This window comes from Glycine max, chromosome 7 (assembly GCF_000004515.6).
Source record: "Glycine max cultivar Williams 82 chromosome 7, Glycine_max_v4.0, whole genome shotgun sequence".
Classification (NCBI taxonomy): domain Eukaryota; kingdom Viridiplantae; phylum Streptophyta; class Magnoliopsida; order Fabales; family Fabaceae; genus Glycine; species Glycine max.
In genome coordinates this window covers 44,260,065-44,280,538 of record NC_038243.2, presented here as the reverse complement: position 1 = coordinate 44,280,538, position 20,474 = coordinate 44,260,065, and the positions used below count along the sequence as shown (strand labels likewise).

The 20,474-nt window shown below is 33.0% G+C and overlaps 3 protein-coding genes across 4 annotated transcripts; 1 reads left to right on the top strand and 2 right to left on the bottom strand.

Moving 5' to 3' along the window:
* Positions 1-1,733: 1,733 nt before the first annotated feature.
* LOC100789233 (E3 ubiquitin-protein ligase UPL5) lies at positions 1,734-7,470 on the top strand. Of its 2 annotated transcripts, XM_006584028.4 has the most exons (4): positions 1,734-3,679; positions 5,527-6,116; positions 6,292-6,406; positions 6,990-7,470. In XM_006584028.4, exons 1-4 carry the CDS (start codon positions 1,930-1,932, stop codon positions 7,064-7,066), a joined length of 2,532 nt encoding a protein of 843 aa, XP_006584091.1. In that variant the 5' UTR covers positions 1,734-1,929; the 3' UTR covers positions 7,067-7,470. The 2 variants fall into 2 exon arrangements, with proteins under 2 accessions (XP_006584091.1, XP_003529662.1); XM_003529614.5 differs by lacking the exon at positions 6,292-6,406 and having other exon boundaries at positions 1,746-3,679.
* Positions 7,471-8,537: 1,067 nt separating this feature from the next.
* LOC100788703 (major latex allergen Hev b 5) lies at positions 8,538-10,267 on the bottom strand. The gene is made up of 2 exons (XM_003529613.4): positions 10,123-10,267; positions 8,538-9,241 (listed from the first exon to the last, which is right to left on the bottom strand). Exons 1-2 carry the CDS (start codon positions 10,135-10,137, stop codon positions 8,864-8,866), a joined length of 393 nt encoding a protein of 130 aa, XP_003529661.1. The 5' UTR covers positions 10,138-10,267; the 3' UTR covers positions 8,538-8,863.
* A 6,185-nt stretch (positions 10,268-16,452) lies between these two features.
* Positions 16,453-20,107, bottom strand: LOC100788173 (uncharacterized). The gene is made up of 6 exons (XM_003529612.4): positions 19,550-20,107; positions 18,476-18,587; positions 18,171-18,342; positions 17,674-17,858; positions 17,136-17,295; positions 16,453-16,662 (listed from the first exon to the last, which is right to left on the bottom strand). Exons 1-5 carry the CDS (start codon positions 19,942-19,944, stop codon positions 17,161-17,163), a joined length of 999 nt encoding a protein of 332 aa, XP_003529660.1. The 5' UTR covers positions 19,945-20,107; the 3' UTR covers positions 16,453-16,662; positions 17,136-17,160.
* Between the last annotated feature and the right edge of the window lie 367 nt (positions 20,108-20,474).

Sequence of the window (20,474 nt, the reverse complement as noted above, 5' to 3'; positions counted from 1 at the left end):
ACTTTTTTATTTCTTTCCTCTATTATTCTTCTTTTAACAGCATATTTCATTTTATTTTTTCACTTTTTTCATCTCTTTTCGCTATATTTTCTTGAGATTTCACTGCTTTAATATTGTGTTTGATTACCAGGGATAAAAAGAAATGAATGAAAAAGTGAAATAAAGTACAAGAGAATAAAAAAAGTTATTTAGTTGAAGTGAAATAAAATATAAAATAAAAAAATATTTATATTAAAGTTGGTTGATAGATAAAAATAATAAAAGTTGACTTTTATCCAAAAATTACTTCATTGTTATTTCTTTATGTACATTTCATCTCATTTGTACTATATTTATTGTTTTGTAAAATTATAATTTTTTAGGATAAATAATTCTTTTTTATCTCTAAATATGCAATTTGTAGATAAGTTTATCCTTAAAAGATTAAAATCAAAATTTAATCCATGAAATATACAAATGCGATAAATTGATTTGACTGTTAATGTTTGTCTAGCCTAAGTAGAATAGAAAGACGAATTTGTCACATAACTGATTGTCAACATGACTATACTGAATATATTAGACGAAAGTGTCAGTAAGTTACCATTATTAAACCTAAATGTCAATAATTTTTTATTGCACGAAAATGACAGTAATTTTTTTGGAGAAAAATGCCAGTAACTTTTTTTTGGATCAAAATGTCAATGCGTTTACATTAGATCAAAATGTTAATAAATTACTATTATTGGACCAAAATATCAGTAATTTTCCATTTCATTTCAAATCTAAATATCAGTATGTTTCTATCGAAATAATTTGTCAGACTCCAAAATTTGTTTCATTTAAGAGTAAAATATAATTTTAAGATAAATTTTCATTATTTTTTATCGTTACATGCATAACATTACAATAATAACTTAAAAAAATATTTTGACAAACATAATAATAAACATAATATTGATTAACAACCATAATTTGTGTGTCACAATAGAAATTATCTAAGATAAATATTCTACCAATTTACCAAAATAAACATGATAACATTGTACTAATTATTACAAATTTATACAAATTATAATAATTAATTACAATCTACTACAAATAAAAAATAAACATGTATCATATTTTACTTTTTCATATCTTGACGACTCAATAGTCCTAATATATATGAGATATACTTATTTTTATTTATAATAAATTATAATTAATTATTATAATTTAAATAAAATTGTAATAATTGATACATTTATATTTTTATATTTAAAAAAACTTTTAAATCGATTTTATTTTCATCAAATAATTTTACTTTTATATTTTTACTTGTATTTGAGTTTCTTTTCACATATTTAATTTTTTTTTCTCACCCTTACACCGCAACCAAATATAGTATAAAAGAAGTGTTAAGATAGAAAAAAGTGAAAGGAAACGTTTGAACGGCTTTAGTAAAAAGATTATTTGTTTATTTTATTCTTTTAACCTAAGAATAAAATAAAATAGAGAAAGTCTGACAGCTTCTATGCTAAGAATACTGTATGGAGCATAGGCATTCTCTCTCCTCGAGTGAATAAATATAATATATTAATGTTATAATCTTTATGATATAACCTTTTTCCTGCAAAAATTCCAAATAAGCATCCGCTGCTTCCGAAAGGCAGAAGGCCCCACCATCACCTTATTCGTGAAAGGAGAAGCGTGAGACTCACCGTTGGATAGTTCCAACCATTTGCGCCTCGGCACAGCGGAACACGACACCGTTTCGCAGGGAATTAAAAAAACACACACACTCGTATGTAATAAAGCAACAACTACAAGGGAATTAGAACACGCCTAAACAAAAACCCAAACTCTCTCTCGGGGCTCGCCTCAGCTTCACAGCACCACGCGCACACCCTTCCGATGCCTTCTTCGCCTCTTCTCTGATCCACTCGCCGCGCCCACGGCGCCTCCTAAATGTCTGTCATCGACACCCCCGCCGTTCACCACCGCAGCGGGGGCGCCACCGATCACCGTCACCCGTCCAAGCGCAAATTCGACGATGAAGACGACGAGGATTTCTCGGACTTAGTCTGCGTGAGGATGCGGAAAGACGAGGCCAAGGCGGTGAATTCCTGGTCCGCCTCCTCCTCCTCCTCCTCCTCCGACGCCGGCGGCTGCTCCTCCTTGCAGCAGCAGCAGCGATCGCACATCCAGTTCTTCGTGCGAATGATGTCTGCCGGAAACACGATTGTGATGCAAGCCTTCCCCGAAGACACGGTCAAATCGATTCACGAGCGTATCCAAAGCATGAAGGGAATCCCATTGTTCGAGCAGAGGTTAATTTATCGCGGGAAACAGCTCCAGTGGGAACAGACTCTTGCCGAGTGTTTCATTCAAAACGACGCCAACCTTCAATTAGTTGGCCGTATGCGCAGTACCGAACACCCTCAAGCCTGGCAAGTTATCAACGACATGGTTTCTCTCGTTTACCGTCTTTGCCGCGGCGAGACGGTTCACGATGCCTTGAAAACCGTCAAGGGTTTGATGACCAGTTACTTGAACATGACTCCCAGAATTGACAACGACTCTGCCTCTGGCTACTTTCAGATTTTCATGTCTTCTTCTGCCCCCGCTGTGCTTGTTATGCTCTATGTGTCCCCTTACGCAGGTAACAAGGACTGTGCTGATTCCTCTGTTAGACACTTTTTGAGTTCCTGTCGCAATATTTTGTCCAAGGCATTGCACGGCCAGTGTGCGCGTGTGGTGTTGGAGTTTTGTAAATTGCTTAGGAGAGTGGGGTCTCACGACCCTTTGTATCTCTTTTGTCGTAGTACTTTTGGGTCCTTGTTGGAAACTGCTGGAGTTTCCTATGGTTCCGGTTCGGATAATGTTAAGGGGCTGGTTTTGATTCAGGATATTTTCCCCTTTGTTTGTGAGCTTGCTAACAGCTTGTTGAGGGATCTGGACTTGAGTATTGTGTCCCCCTCGGCCGCAGGGCCTTTGTCAAACGATGTTGGGGATTTTTCTGCATTCTTACTGCCTTTGAGGACTGGAATTAAGGAGCAACAGGCTGTCAAGGATTCTATGGCTCAAGACAAACACCACAAGCTCACAGAAGAGATTGAATATCTTCATGGTTTGTACGTTCAGTTGTTGAACAAAATTGATCAGTGCCTTCAAAAAATGGACCAGAGTTTGGCTGGCCAGGAAATGATGGAGGGGGATAATCTTTATCCTGCTTGGTCTCATTATCTTTCCATCTTGAAGGAGTTGTATCAAATTTCAAAGCTTTATGATGGTGCTGAAGAAAAGCTTTGGGGTGTTTTGACGCGGCAAAGAAGTGTGCTATGTCTGCTGATAGTTCGATATGCGAAGAGAACTGATGAGCATCAGTGGATTCTGGAGCATAGGTATGTAACCAATTTTGAGTCTAGAAGGCATTTGGCCATGATGATGTTCCCAGAGGTAAAAGAGGACTATGAGGAGTTACATGAGATGCTTATTGACAGGTCTCAGTTATTGACTGAGTCTTTTGAATACATCGCACGTGCTGAGCCTGACTCCCTGCATGCTGGCCTGTTTATGGAATTCAAAAATGAGGAAGCTACTGGCCCAGGTGTATTAAGGGAGTGGTTTCTTCTGGTATGCCAAGCAATATTCAATCCACAAAATGCTCTTTTCGTCGCTTGCCCAAATGATCGAAGGAGATTTTTCCCTAATCCTGGTAAGTTTCTCCTGGAATTCTGATTGATTTTTTTTTTTTTCAATACCTCTGCTGTTTGCTATGTATTTGGAATGCTATTGAGTGGAAAATGTTTGACCAAGGCTTGCATTTTTCTTATATGAAAATACTTGTACAATATTTACAAAATAATCTTCATTAGGATTATAAAACATGTTGAGGCTTAATATGATCTTGTTTTTCCAAAATGATCCTAGTGTTAACACCCACACAGTTTAGATTAAGTTCATGTTATTTATTTATGAATCTTATTAGTTTTTCATAAATTAAATATTCTGCTATTTTCAAAATCCTTGGATGATTTCCATTGGCTTGTAATGTAGGCCCACTATGCTTCAATTTATTTGGCTGTGCAGGGGACTATACTTTAGTGTGGACATTGACGTAGACACTAAACGTGACACAACATAGCTAATGTCTTAATAAAATATAGGACAGGACAGCACACATACAACACAGACAAAGGTACTGAAGCAAAGAAAGAAACTTTACATATATTGACTTGGAAAAATCTTATGATTGAGTGCCAACACAAGTGTTGTGGAAGACTTTGGAAAACAAGGTGTTCACATGAATTATATTTGGCTATACAAGACATGTATTATGGGGTAACTACTAGTGTGAGTCTAAGAGGCAAGACTAATGATTTTCCTTTAGGGATAGAACTACATCAAGGCTTAGCCTTAAGTCTTTAATTGTTTAATCTGGTCTTGGATGTGCTTTTACTAGGGACATAAAAAAGACTATCCCTAATTGCATGTTTTTTGTGGATGATATAGTTTTTCTTGAGGAATCAAGGGGAGTAGTCAATCTTAAACTTTGGAGACAGACATTGAAAACAAAGGGTTTTCACTTGAGTAGGAGTAAGATGGAGTATATGCATTGCAATTATAGTAAGAGATGAGAAATATGACTTGGAGGTAAAAATGAGAGAAGATGTCATGTGTTTCTAAGTTTAAGTATTTGGGATAATACTACAAAATGATGGAGAAATTAATGAGATGGAGAAATTAATGAGAATGCCACACGTAGGATACAAGCAAGATGGTTAAAATGTAGAAATGCATTGGGGGTTAAACTTAAAGGCAAATTTTATCATACATCTATACAATTAACTTGGTAGTGAATGTTAGACTTTATGGCAAAAATGAGAATGTTAAGATGAATGTGTGGTCATACACGAAAAGACAACCTATGAAATGATTATATACAAAGAGAGCTTGGTGTAGCCCCAATTGAAGGAAAAATGACAAAAAATTGATTAAGGTGGTTTGGACATGTAGAAAGGAGGCATCGGAGGAACATTGGAACTTGGAAGTAGATTGCATGAGTCTTAGTCCTATGAAGAGGAGGAGAAGGAGACCAAGAAGAACATTGGAACTCGGAAGTTTTTGAGAGGGATCTTATGGTAAATAATATCTTTGAAACCTTGGTCTTTAACCAAACTAGATGATGTTGTGTGATCCATGTAGTCAATCTCATCTAGTGCAATAAGGCGTTGCTATTGTTGTAGTATCTATGCTTCCTTTTATCACCTTTGGGAGTATGATGCAATCGCTCTTTGCTTGCCTATTACTCAAAAATTCACATATTTGATTATCACATGTAAATACATAGGTCAAAGGGTTTTCAAACTAACATATTCAAATTTACATTATGTAACCTGTCCAACCATGAATGCTTTAGTTCTAAACCTGTGTTCCCAGCTAGTTGCATGGTTGGTGTTAAATATTTTTTTATGTTTCTGTATATCCTGTATTAGTTGCAATCATTATTATAGCATGTCTGGATAATTGATTTTAGCTTATACTTTGTGTACTTGTTTGTAGCATCTAAGGTACATCCTCTGCACCTTGAGTACTTCAGCTTCGCTGGTCGAGTTATTGCATTAGCTTTGATGCATAGGGTGCAAGTGGGTATTGTTTTTGATCGTGTGTTTTTCTTGCAATTGGCGGGAAACTATATTGCTATAGAAGATATAAGGGATGCAGATCCTTATCTGTATACTAGCTGCAAGCAAATATTGGATATGGATGCTGATTTCATTGATTCAGACTCATTAGGACTGACATTTGTTAGAGAGGTGGAAGAATTGGGACAGAGGAAAGTGGTTGAGCTCTGCCCTGGTGGAAAAAACCTTGTAGTTAATAGTAAGAACAGGGACAAGTATGTTGATCTTCTTATACAGGATCGCTTCGTAACATCCATATCTGAGCAGGTATCACATTTTGTCAAAGGTTTTGCAGATATTCTTTCAAACTCAAAGCTCCAGCAGTACTTCTTCCAAAGTTTAGACCTTGAAGATCTTGATTGGATGCTGCATGGGAGTGAAGATACCATTTCTGTTGAAGATTGGAAAGCGCACACTGAGTATAATGGCTATAAAGAGACAGATATTCAGATATCTTGGTTTTGGGAGGTATGTGCATACTGCTATTATTGAATCAAAAAGTCTGTCTCTCTATGTTTTATCTTCTTTTTTCCCCCCTCTTTTACCAAGTACCTGCTACATGATGTTGATGTTCTTTATGGCAGTCTCTGTTTCCATTTTATCAACTAAACAGAATGGGTTTTATTGCCTTATTGCTTCATAGAAAACATCACTGTGGTGGCTACTTATAATGTTTCCCATCTGCCCAAGGGAATTGTTTTCTATTTGCACTGCTCTTGGAATCCACTTCTTTCCTGACCTGGTCAGCAATCGTGCTGGTATGCCAGAGTCCTCAACTGTGTTAGTGTAAATTATTCCTTTCCTTTAGCCCTGATAGGCTCAACCTGTGATGTGCTTCATATTATTTATCAACACCTCTCTTCTGTTGTACATTATCTCTCAAAATTTTTGTTGCTGAAGCCTGAATCGTAATTGTGATGCCTTGTTTGCAAGGAGACTGGTCAGTTCTGCAGCCATATTTTCCTTCTTTGTAACCGAACTAACAAAATTGTTCTGGTGATGATTGTCAGTTTTGGCCCTTATTGTGATAGCATCTAGCTTTTATACATTTTGAATATATGTTTTTTTATGCTGACTAGTAATATCATACCAAAATATATTTATGTTGTGGATTGCCAAGTGCTAGCATATAATTTCGTCTTTTGTTGAGAAGTCTGAATAAGTTAATATTAACTTCCCTGTCTCTTTTTAATTTATCAATGATCTCTTTAAAACTAAAGCTGGGTGGATTTTAATTAGTTCTTGAATGCTTTTCAAATAATCAGTATTTTAAGTTTTGTTAAGAGATGCTGCTCACTTTGTTCTTTTTTTATGTTATTTCTGTTGAAAAACACTTGACAGATTGTTGGAAGAATGACAGCAGATCAAAGGAAGGTTCTTTTATTCTTTTGGACATCTGTAAAATATTTACCAGTTGAAGGTTTCCGTGGTTTGGCTTCCCGACTCTACATATACAGATCCCTTGAACCTGGTGATCGCCTGCCTTCATCTCACACATGCTTTTTCCGGCTGTGTTTCCCAGCTTATTCATCTATGGCTGTCATGAAAGATCGTCTTGAAGTCATCACTCAAGAACACATTGGCTGCAGTTTTGGTACTTGGTGAATGAACACACCTGCAATCTGAATAGAAGTGGTTTTGACTGCACATAAAATTATCGTTGTACATATTATAGGAGTATTCCATCTGTCCTCTAATTTGATAATGTGACAAAATTCACTAGTCTATTTTCCAAAGTAGTCAAGGGTTGCAGTGGCATCGGTCTTTGTCAAATGTTTATAGGGACAAATTATAAATAAAACAGGGTTTAAAGAAAGAAAAATCGATCTCTTTTGTGATCTAGCTTTGATGTGCTAGTAAGTAGCTTATTTTGTCATGTCATGGACATGGGGATTATAGTTTGGATTTGGGATAATTCTGGTCTCTATTTAAGCCAATTACGGCTTGCTTAGTAAAAAAATTATGGCTTGCTGCTTACTTGCTCCCTCCCCCAGTAGAAACAACAAAATTTAAGCCAACTGTCTTCATCTATAACTATATTCAGGTCTAACGACTATTTGTTTTTGTGGTTACTATTTTGTTATGATTAGTACTTGTTTAGCTATACAAATAATAGATAATGACTAGTTTGTCATAAGTTTTGGATTGATATGAAGGAGGTTTAACTCAATTGGTTGAAAGTTATTGTAAATTCTCCAATGTCTATGTCTTCGATTCTATATGTAAAAAAAACTTGTCATTGATTGTGTTGTAGTATAATCAATGACAAGTAACGGAGATTTTTGGGCTTTTAGTTGCTCTATAATTATGTTGTCTCTTATCATAACCTGCTTCCAGAAATTGTTTTCAGATCATCATATGGGCGAACTCTTCTTTCCTTGATAAATTCGAAGGGTAAAAAAATATTGTTTCCTACTTTTTCTCCATTTTTTCACAGGTATCTTTCATAGAACATAATCTTTTTTAAGTAGAATTGAACACTTAATATAAAGTTAAGTACAATTGAATGTTTTATTAAAGACGAGTCTCTTCTGTTATACTTAATTCCATTACTTATTTGTTTCCATTAAGAATAAAAGAATGTGACACTAGTGTCACGTAACCAGATACAGTTCACACCATATTTATTAATCTTTTATTTTTCGGCCTCGCCCCCAAACTTTTTCTTTCAGCTCCCTGGAATGTTTTATAATCACATAAACCTCAAGCATCAGGAAAGTACTAATTCTTACAATTTTTCTTAATACCTAGTAGTCTGCTAGTTCACATTTATTTAGCAATATAACATAAGATATATAAATTGTGATGAAATTACTTAACGACATCATAAACTTTACGTGTGGAACTGAAAGAAAGGCTAAAAAAATTATAGAGCTTTTCACATAAGAATAGAAAACCATAGAAGTAAATATAATTTATTCAAACCAAGAGGAACAGGCAAATGACCATAGTAATTTGAACCCTCCTGGAACCATCATCCTCAATACATACATAACATAACCCATAGAATTCTCGTATCCTCCGCTTGGCATGCATGCATGCTGACATGGAGCCAAATCAGCAGTGCTTATATATATATATATATATATATATATATATATATATATATCGTAAAGCCATACCCAAAGACTTACCATTACAATAATAACATTAATAATAAATAAAATAAAAATGCAAGAAACTTCATCTACTTCAATAATACCGTATCCATGGGCTTAAGCTTCAGTCTTCTCAACAGAAACTTGTTCTGTTTTGGTTTCCTCAACGGTTTCAGCTGGTTTGTTCTCCTCTTGCTTCTGTTCCTCCACTGGTGCTGATTCGGTTTCTTTAGTTTCCTCTTTCACTTCTTCTTCTTCTGTTCTCTCAGGTGCTGGGTTCTCTTCTACCTCAGGCTTCACTTCCTCTGTCACTTCTGTTGCCTCATTAGTCTCAACTGGGGCTTCTTCTTCCTCTTTTGCTTCTTTGGTGGTTTCTTCCTTTGGTTCTTCGGTGGTAGTAACCTGGGTAGCTGGTTGTTCTGGGGTAGTTTCCTCAATCTTGGTTACCTCGGTTGCTTCATTTTCTGTCACAGTTGTTGGTGTTTGTTGTGCAACCTGCAAGATCCATTTTCATTTAACTAAGCATTCGAAACTTCTAAATCCAAGCTTAAGATCGCATATTCTTGTGAATAACAAACTAATTAAGAGGTCGATGGCATGGGAGCATCACCAAAACTAATATGTTACAAGACAAAAAAAAAAGTGAATGAATAGTCTTCATTTTAGTATGTTCTAGAATGTAGTGCTAACAATACGATGTAACATTGTTCATTAATTTCCTTTTTTTATAACTGAACAAGTGATTCAGCGTGGCTGTTACTGTTAGTTAGCGTTTCTTCTTTAATCGAAAACAAGAAGTGGAGAAGGCGTTAGTTTGAAGGCACAACAAGCTTGATAAAAGTAATAGACTTGCCATTTATTTGATGCATGATGAATGATCTTTACTTAAGGTTATAATTTAAATGAAAAACGCCAAGTTATTGATCAGAATCTATTCCAAATGTAAAATTAACCCACTGGAAACTGTTGCGTGAATTTCTATGTCCTGGTTATAATTACCATGGCTATCGGGTATATATATCAGTTTATAATATATGAGCAAGATAGAAACCCGGAAAAGAGAAAAGAGAAACCAAAACAAGAAAAATAAATGAGAGTTGATTTTTATGTTGATGATTAGGAGTAAATGTGCCGTGCTTGAAACTCGTGTATTACCATCCCAAATGCTATGTAGATCGCACATCAGAAAACATCAAACACGTTTTGATTTGATGAACGAGAATGAATCGCAGCAAATAAAATAAAGAAACGCAGAAAAAACTGTGAACATTCTTCAGAAATGGTTGATTGGATAGAGGAGGACAAACAAAACTATAGAGATGGACAAATAACCCAGTGTACCAAACTAGCTATAGACTAGTGTATCTTTGAATTACCTCAACAGTGGCCATTTGGAATGCAAAGAGGAAAAGTAATAAAAGAAATGAAATTGAAGAAACAAGTATGAACAGGAAAGGAAAGCTAAGAGAGTGCTTGTGAGTTGATCAAAGTAAGAGAAGTTTATATAGTGATAGAGTCTTCAAGAGCAATACCTTCCCAGAGAATGTGTGAGTGAGGAGTGGCCACTTCCAAGAATCTTTTTCAAGAAGACACCTCATACCACTATGTAACAAAAAAATAATAATAACAAAGAGATCAGCATATCCAGTTGTAAACGATTTTGTTTCCTTTAATTTATTTTTCAAAAATATTATTGCACATCTTCACTTATTTCACAAAAAGAGAGTAAAAAAAATTAGATATATAATACAACATTATTATTTACATTGATATATTACTTTATAATTTATGCTAACATATAAATAATAACGACAAATTATTATTATTATTAATTTATAATTTTGTAGAAGAATTTGATCCACCTTTTACGTTATACTTATTAATAATATATGTACTTATTAATAATTTAAAGATACTTATAATAATAAATAATTTATAATAATAAATAAAACTGTATAATTTAAACTTAATAATAAATTAAAAATAATATATTTATACTATTAGTAATTATATATTAGTGTATATATAGTAATAGTTGTTGAATTATTAATAAGTATATATTTTTAATAAAGAAAAATTATATTATTTTATATATTTAATTATTAATATAAAGTATGTATAATATTTAATAGTTATGAATTTATGTGCAATTTTGGTTACTCTTTTAAGGTGTATATATATAATAAACATAAATTATTTTTTAAAAAAATAATTAATGATATTAGAGTAGTCGATGAAAGGTTTAAAAATGCAGTTTAGAAAAGAAAATTGGTAAAATTGTAAAATTGGTCCCCCACTTTATCTCCAATTACGGATTTGGTCTCCTTATAATTTAATTCACAAATTTGGTTTTCTAATTTTATAAATCTCTGCAAAATTGGTTCTGAAAATCCGATTTGGACGTTGACCGTTAATCTCAGACGTTGACTGCCACGTGTCAATGTCACGTGTCAACGTCTGAGTGGTTCCATGTAAAGACTTTATTTTTTGTAGGTAAAATTGTACTTTTGGTCCCTCAGTTTTACTTCAATTTTGATTTTGGTCTCCTTATAATTTAATTCACACATTTGGTCTCCCAGTTTTATAAATCCCTTTATAAATTGTTCCTGTAAAATTGGTCTTTTGAATGGTTTAATCACTGGTGCTAGAGACATGGTAGGTCTTGATAAATCTCGCACTTTTTTTTTTCATCGCAAGTTTTTCACTGACTTGGAACCCAGAGAAAAATCACTCTTTGTCTCTCTCCCACTTTCGGGGTTGTTCAACTTGGAAAAGTGACACATGAACCCCAATCTGGGTCTGAAATTTTTAGATCTCTTACTTTAACCGGTTCTGTAATAATTCCCTTTTTTTTTTCTTTTTTTGCTCCCCCATGCGGTATTATATGTATATGACTGTTTAAGTGGCCTATGTATGACAATGATATTTTTGTTTGAAATTTGAAATACAATTTCTCCAGTAATAAAATTTGACTGAATTTATAAAGAGATTTATAAAACTGGGGGACCAAATCTATGAATTAAATTATAAGGGGACCAAAATCGAAATTGGAGTAAGATTGGGGGACCCAAAGTGTAATTTTACCTAAAAAAATGAAGCATTTACAGGGAATCACTCAGACGTTGACACGTGATATTAACATGTGGCATTGACACGTGACAGTCAACGTCTGAGGTTAACGGTCAAGGTCCAAATCGGACTTCCAGGACTAATTTTGTAGGGATTTATAAAACTGAGAGACCAAATTTATGAATTAAATTATAAGGAGACCAAATCCAAAATTGAAGATAGACTGGGAAACCAAAAGTGTAATTTTGCCAAAAAAAATTATATGTTAATGCCGTGTTAAATACTTATTGGTGACGGGTATAGTGAGACAATGAACTCTTTATTAATGTAATCTCATTATTCATACCTAATGAATTGGTATAGTATATTCAAATTATAATATATGAATAATAAAAATTAATATTTTAATTGAGACTATAACTCATAGAAAGAAAATAGATTTATGAATGAAATAAAATATATAGTTATTGAAAAAAATCAATATATTTTTAATGTCAAATTGATTAACTAAGACAAAAATAAAACATTAGGTCTAACTCTTTTTTATGTTAAAGTAATAATTATGAATAGTCATCAATTAAATAACATCATTAAGACTAGCTTATACTAAACCAAAAAAAATATTTCTGAAAAATCATTCGTCAAAAAATAACCTATTTTATAGGGACCACGAGATTATTTATGCCTTAAAAATATTAACTAATTTTTTAATTAACATAAATTAATCATTATTTTGACTTAATTATAATTTTTGTCATTCTATCCTATTCAATTAACAATTTTAGATCCTTTAAAATTTTTTAGATATTTGATCCTAAATTAAAGATTCTAGTTCAAGCGTCAATTTCAGGAGGTTGACCGTTATTTAAAATAATTAAATTACTCATTTTTAATCGTATTATAAATACAAAATATCTATTAATTTTAAATATAATTAATATTTGACAGAAAATTTGTGAAACTTGTTTAACTTTTTTTAATAATTTTTCTTTCAATTATTTATTTTTTTGTCACAGAAAAAAATAAAAAAATATTATTTAAATAAATTAAAGTGAATTTACATGAATGAACTTTAAGGTTGGTACATAAATTATTATATACAGTTTCACATAATATGATTAAAAATTTAGAGTCCATGTCAGCAAATGAAAAGGCAACAAAGGAGGCAGGGGCGGTGCTGATGTGGGACCGTAGGAAGTAGGGATCATGGCAAGTGGCGATCACTACCGTCCAAACGAAGCCCACACCATTTGATTTGAGCACCGCCCCTTTCAAACCCACACGCTCGATGCTTTCCACGTCTTACGCTCACCCCTCATTATTTCTCTCCCATGAAAGCTACTCTTAAATCATTTTAATTTCATAGCACTTTTAAAATATATCCTAATATAAATAAACACAATCCCCAATCTAATTAACATGAATATTAACTCCAATTTTGGACACAAGCTAATTGCGAGTCACAATTTTGTCTGCTTTGTTAGACTTCATTTTTTCAAGAAATTGTTAAAATATTCTTTTATATTTTACATAACTCACGCAGTTTTATATTATTTTGACACGAAAATTCTATAAAAAAAAATAATGAGTTCGACAACATACTCAATAATTCTATATTGATGAAATAACTTAAAAAATTTATGTTTAAAAATAAAATGAAACTCTAAAAAACAAGGTGCGGTTGCTCTGGCTTACAATTTTTTTATTGGAATATGCTTTCCAATAAGAATCGATTGCTTTGTGAGTTGTCTTGAGAGATGTTATTTTAAAAGTTGAGAGTTCAAAAAAGAAATTATTCTAAATATATCATTTTTTTCCTTCTTCATTGATGCATTGAAATTTATTATTAAGCATTAGAATTTGTAAAGTAGTTTCTAAACTTTAATTCAAACATAACCTTAATCCTGATTTCACATCTTTCGCAAATGAGACGTGCCATATTTCAAAACTTACCAGAGATTCTTTCTTTGTCGTATGTATTTTCATTTCCACTTATCGTAATGTGATTTTTTCTTGCCGTATTGTGCTTAAACTCTGATTCTAGTCGATATATTTATTATTTTATTGAAAATGTGATGAATGTAATCTTTATAAAATCAACATTTAAATTTTTCATTCATAAGAAATCTAGTCTAGTTGCATTAATTTGGATCGTACTTGAATTATAATTCCAAGCGGTTTTGCATGGTTAGAATAAATGAATTACTTTAGAGAAAACGATGTAATCGATGTGATGTGAGTTAGGCCATTCACAAAATTTACATTGTTTCATCATTCTAACGTTGATCATATGGACCAATAATTGTGTAGCACATGTATGCCCGTAAATCATGGTTGGACACAGATTTGAGTGATGTGTTGTGACTTGTGATTCTAAGCTTATAATCCCAGCCTGAGCCTCTGGATCCAGGGAATCTAGGATTCAATCCAACAACGGTCTCTCTCCTTTACATTTTAACTTCTGTTTGGTAAAGTGAAAAAAATTGAGGGGATAAAAAAATGATGTAAAAATAATGAAAATTTAATGTTTATATAATAATATAAAATAATTTTATATTATAATTTAATTATAATTATTATTTAAATTATTTTAAAATCAACATATTTATCATATATAATAAGTTATTATATATATATATATATATTTTATATTATCCCTATGTAACTCTTTTTTTTTCAATTAATTATACAATAAAGCGAGTGAACCGGAAGGACAAGGCAGTTTTGACAAGAAAATTTTGGGCGTGTTTGTTTTATGTTTTTAAAAAACTATTTTTTCTTAAAAAGAAAAAAATTTAATAAGAATATTTTTTTTAAAATATTTTTAAAATGAATATTTTCAACTTTTTTCTGAACCAGAATATTTTTACAAAGATTAATTTGACTATACAAAATTATAAATGCAAGCTTAGTCACAAAAATATTTTTAACCAGAATATTTGTAAGAATAAGATTAACTATGCTATTCCATACAAATTTGTAAGAATCAGAGGGATTTATTGAAGAAGAAATTGTTATTCTAACACAGCACAAAGAGCGGGGATCAAAGGTGCTTTTGAGAGACATGCTCGCAAATAATATCGTTTTCCCTTGGATCTTTCTTTTTTGGAACTTTACTTTTTATTTGGGCAATGTTTTTGCCTTTTGCTAGTTCATTTGTGTCCAAAATCAGCAACAACTTAGCGAAAGTTGAGATCAAAGAGGGACTTGTGGTTTCAATCTATGTCTCTAAACACCATACCATAAATTTCAGCTGATTAAGGATCGTCATTTAAATCTTATCTTGACATTGCAGATGAGAAGAGAGGTTCCAATCCGAACGTGTACTATTATTATGTTCTTTCCGTTTAGAAGGTTTTCATTACGAGAAACAAACAACCAAAAAGAGCCTTAGACCTTAGTTGGAATGGGGAAATATAATTTGGTTTAGAAATATGCCATCCATGTATTCTAATCTTTGCGCCAATGATTGTTGCGGGAACTTGTAATTCGAGATTTGTTAATCTTTTGAGGATTGGAATGCCAAGCCGTCCACGTATAACAAATAATTGAATCTTCCAAAGGCTAGTCTTTCCTAATAGGGACCAAACCTATCACAATGGCAGATTACATATAAGCTTTAGCTTTACCTAATAGTTTACCCTGAAAAAATATATATTTAAATAATCCAGAATTATTCCGAATTCAGGTTTTGATCAATTTTTTTTGCAATACTATTTAATTTTTATTATTTACAAGAAAAATTAATAACATTATAATATATAGATAGGTTAGTAAAATATATTGTGCTCTAAATCACTTAATAATTTCTCGAGCAAAAGAGTCAAGTAGATTTTTCGGTATAATAAAAAAATATTTGGATTTTTTTATACCCAACTAACCCTCTCCTATCAAGTTAAACCATTTTAAAATAAAATGTTTGACTGTAAATTTTTCGGTACAATAAAAAAATATTTGGATTTTTTTAATACCCAACTAACCCTCTCCTATCAAATTAAACCATTTTAAAATAAAATGTTTAACTGTAGTTCCATGTCCAAACCAAAAATCAAATCTTAAACATTGATTAAAGATTTAAGTGTCAAAATACTTGTCTTAACAACATAATAAAATCCAAGCACTATCTCACCTTATTAGATGGAAAGAATTGAATCAAGAATAACTTCTATACTTGTAATTCTGGGGTAAAGAATTGATCTTTAAAATATGGAAATCCACAACAAACCCCACTGATAGTCGTAATTTTGAATCTTCAAATCGAAATGTTCTGTTGCGTTTCCACATTCCACAGCTGTTTCAAAAACATCACTTGATAAACTCTAATTATATGCTAATCATTTACTTCTCCCTGTAGTATAAACTAGCTCAATGGCATTCCAATTATGAAAATAATAAATATAGAGAGAAGACTTAAAATATAAGTTCATACATTACAAACTTCAGATTAGCTGCAATTCTGCAAACTACTCATGTATGTACCCAAGAGATTTTTCACAAAATTTGGTAAAACAAGGTGAGCAGTTTAGAGTAGCTGGTGTATCTCAATGTACAAAAGTTTCAGAAATTCGAGTTCAGATTCCTTCAGTCAGTTGAGGTTAGACATTTAGAACTGATAAAAATAAAATGCACGAGTAACCTCAAGGGCAAATCTTAAATACAATATACTTCTCGCCTAGCTCAAGGTATACATTCTCATTCTAAACAACGAACCTAATAACTGTCAGACAACATACAGTTTACACATATCAGTGAACAAAAAGATAAATGAAGTTACATGAATAAGTAAAAAGTTCCTATACGATCTAGCGAGCAGAAACATATAACCAGCATTCCGGGCTGACCATGCCCTGCATCATAATAAAAGAAAAATTGAAGAACTATTTATTAGTCAAATTTCATGTGCAGGCCATAACAGGAGACTCGTTAAAAAGTACAATGAAAGAAAATAACTCGTGAATATTAACTATGGAGTGGTAACAGAGAACACGGAGCCCTGGAAAGGAAAATGAAGCAGGGAAACATACATAGCTATATTGCAAAAGTGGGGAACACAGTTTCAAACATAAAAAAATAAGTAGGGACATAAAGAGGATTTAGTGATCAAGCTAATATAGAAATGGTTGGACTCTTGAATAATAGAAGAAACATTCAAGTTTCAAGTTATTCAGTATTGTATAAAGAAAAAACATATAATTTGAAAGGGGAGATTCATTTCCACCATGACAAGATTATTGACAAAATGCTTTAGAAGAAAAAAGTAAAAACAATCTCATGTGGACAATAGTCAATAGATGAACATAAGATGAAAGAAAAAGTTAACCTTATATGGCAACAATTGATCAGCACTAACAGGTGTCAGACTGTTTAAATAGATGATGGCGTGCTAACATCTCTGGTATTCCTAAAGCAGAAATGCTTTCACATCCAAGTAGCTCTTGAAGCTTTGCATCACATAATATCACCATTGCATTTAAAGGATCCTACAAATAACATGCAGCAATTGTAGATCAAATAATTTATGGATGCCATGAAAATATCAATGAAAAGAACTTCCTTAATGAGAAGGGCAAATATTCCCTAATCTTTGTCCATTACTCAAAAGAAAAAGATAACAGCTATAAAGGTAATTTTGAAACAAATATCATAGAATATAAGATTTTTCTTTAATTTCTTTGTTTTTGGCTTTCAATCATGATTTGATTTCAAGAATGTTTAATTGTTTGCACAACTGTTTAAACTCCACGAGAAAAAACCATGATCTTCTTAATACTTGGTTAAGTGTTGGAACTGTGAACTGAAGGTTGGAGCATGTTTGAGTATGTGGGTGCACAAGACATAGTGGACATATGGCTACACACCTCCAAATGGTGAAGCTTGATGTACTCCCAAACAAGTCTTATGGCTTCAGCTTGTTGCATCTCTCTTCCCTCAGTGCCCAAAAATTTAGCAAGTGCTTCAGATATTACCACAGTAGATGAAGCAGGTTCAGCACTTTCAATTTTAATTTCAGCATCCAGCTTCACTCGTTTAGCCTGTGACTCCTCTGGAGTGACAAAATTGAAAACTATCAAGATTAAAGAACCAATGAAATCCCAGGTAGAAAAAATGGTAACACAGCATCCTCATTTATGTGGCCTTTGGATAAACTTCTCAATAAGAAAGTAAATGGAATTTTTTTTCCATGTTAAAATAAACTTAGACAATTTAAATAAGAAAACTTTTATCAAAGTTGAAGTACATAAGTTATTTTTAATTTATGGGAGAATCTTAATTTATTTTACCTTCTTATTTTATTTTCCTATAAATACTTATTGAGAAGTTTATCCAAACAGAGCATTGGGTATTTACTACTTACTTGTAGGTCCAAGTGGGATAATGTGTTTAGCTAGCAACTGATTCATCTTGAACATGTCGGTGCAGTCTGTCTCAAATACCAAACGCAGTGCATCATCACAAATTATCTTTCTTTTGTTACCAGGATCTTGGAGGTTGTTTTTCTTTATGTATGCCCACAGCTGCCTCACAATCTGAATTGAGCATATAAAAGTGTTCCAAAAGAATTTGTTTCTTAATCAGTGGTTCATTTCAGAAAAATGAAAATTCATGCTTTTACAATGAAATTAAGAGAGGATCTAAGTTAGTTAGGGAAAATAAAACTACCTCAGTTCTTGGCATTGCCGGCTCACCAACAACTGCCTGAAGTTCAGGAGAAACACCACAAACTTTGTTTAGACCACCAGCGCCACCTCTTCTTTTGGCTCCAGTTTGAACACTGGTAAATCATTCATAAAAAATACCAACACACCATCTCATACGTTAATTCCATAACGTCACTCTTATTAGAATTAGAATAGAGACAGATTGGAGAAAAAATCATGCATATTCAAAGCTAATCAGAAGATGACATCTGGCACAGATATTGAACCTCTGCCTTCAAATTAATTTAATATCCAATACTGTAGAAATATGCTAGAAGCATAGAATCTATTGTGTGCATTACATCTCAAGAGTGAAGAAAGTCACAATATAACATGGGCTAGCAAAACGCTAATTATGTTCATGTACATATGAAAAATGTATAAATATAAGCTGTTTTTGAACAGTATATTAAAACAATGCATTTTAAATTTTGAAAAACGACAAATAACATTAAGCAAACAATATTGCCGCACGTCCTGGTCAATGGAATGGGAATAAATACACAAATAGGGGCAGGAGAAGGCTAGCAAACAAGAAGACTACAAGAGGACAATAGTTTTAAAGAAAGATATTTGGGAACCGGGGGTATTCTCTTCCAATAAATAAAATTATTATTATTATTATAGTGTAATAAAATCATCAAACGAAAAATGACATGAACAAATTTACAACTATTTTTACAAAAAAAAAGAAGTTAAAGCTATGAAATTTCAACGAGAAAATAGAAAAAAAAAACTACGGTTTCCAATAATAATAAAAATGATAATAACAACAACAACCAACCAAGCCTTGAGAGTTTCCAGAAATGGAACCGTACTCGAACTACACACAATAGAAGATCAACCCAAGATTGTAACGGTACTTTGGACGAAAGCGAAAGCGGACAACTCTAACCCTAAACTAAATCGAAACAAACAAAAAACATCGGAGCTAAGATCTCAATTAATTAACGGGACAACGACAAACGCCACGAAGACTCACCCACCCAGTTAAGAACTTGAAGAGCAAAATAAAAGGACATACGAAAAATCGCACCTTTCTTTGGGCACTTGAGGAGGGGCAACAGTGTGAGCATTTTGAGGAGGAAAGGTCTCAACTTTGCACGGTGGAGGAGCGCGGGGGTGCTGCTGGAAGTTGATCTCGTCATGGAGGGCAAAATGGGAAGGAAAGTGGGTGGTCGGAAAGTGCGGTTGGGGGTGAGGGGCAAAATAGTCTTTGTGAAGTGGAGGAGGGTGAGGAACAAATGCCTGTGGCTGTGACCGGAGAAGATGGTCGATCTGGTCTCTGATGAAACTGGCCTTGTGAGAGAGGTCTAACCCTAGTTTGGCCTCCAGCTGCTGAACGACACCGTTAACCGTAGTTATGGAGTTTGGGTCAGAGTGACGCAGTAGAGACTCCACCCCTTTCGCTATATCCTGGTCCGTCACCATTCTCCTTCTTCTTCTCTCTTCACCACCTTCATATACCAACAGAAAAAACGGCTGCTTATACCTTCTCTCTTCTTCTTCTGTCTCTATCTTTGAGTTTCTCTCTCTTTATAACACCGAAATCACAAAAATGCCCTTTGTTCCGATTTCGAAATGTTGGAAATGACAACTGTGTTGTGTCGTGAGGTTATTAATGTGTAAAAGTGTAATTTCGTGGGAGTGGATAAGAGGGAGTAGTGGTTGAGGGGTAGAAACGTAAAAAAAGTTGCGGTGGGAAGGAAGGGGCTTGCTTCTTTTTGACGTTAAAAATGAATGAAATGTGCAAGACAAATTGACTACGGTATTTACGAGTAGAGTCGTGAATACAAATTGATTAAATCGATTCAAATAGTTTCAATTGAATTATTTATCTATTTAGATTAAAATTGAACCGATTAAAATTATTTATGTATGAATTATGTTATAGATTTAAATTTATAGATCCAATCAAAATTGAATCGAATTGATCAAAACTTATTAAAAAAATTTAAGTT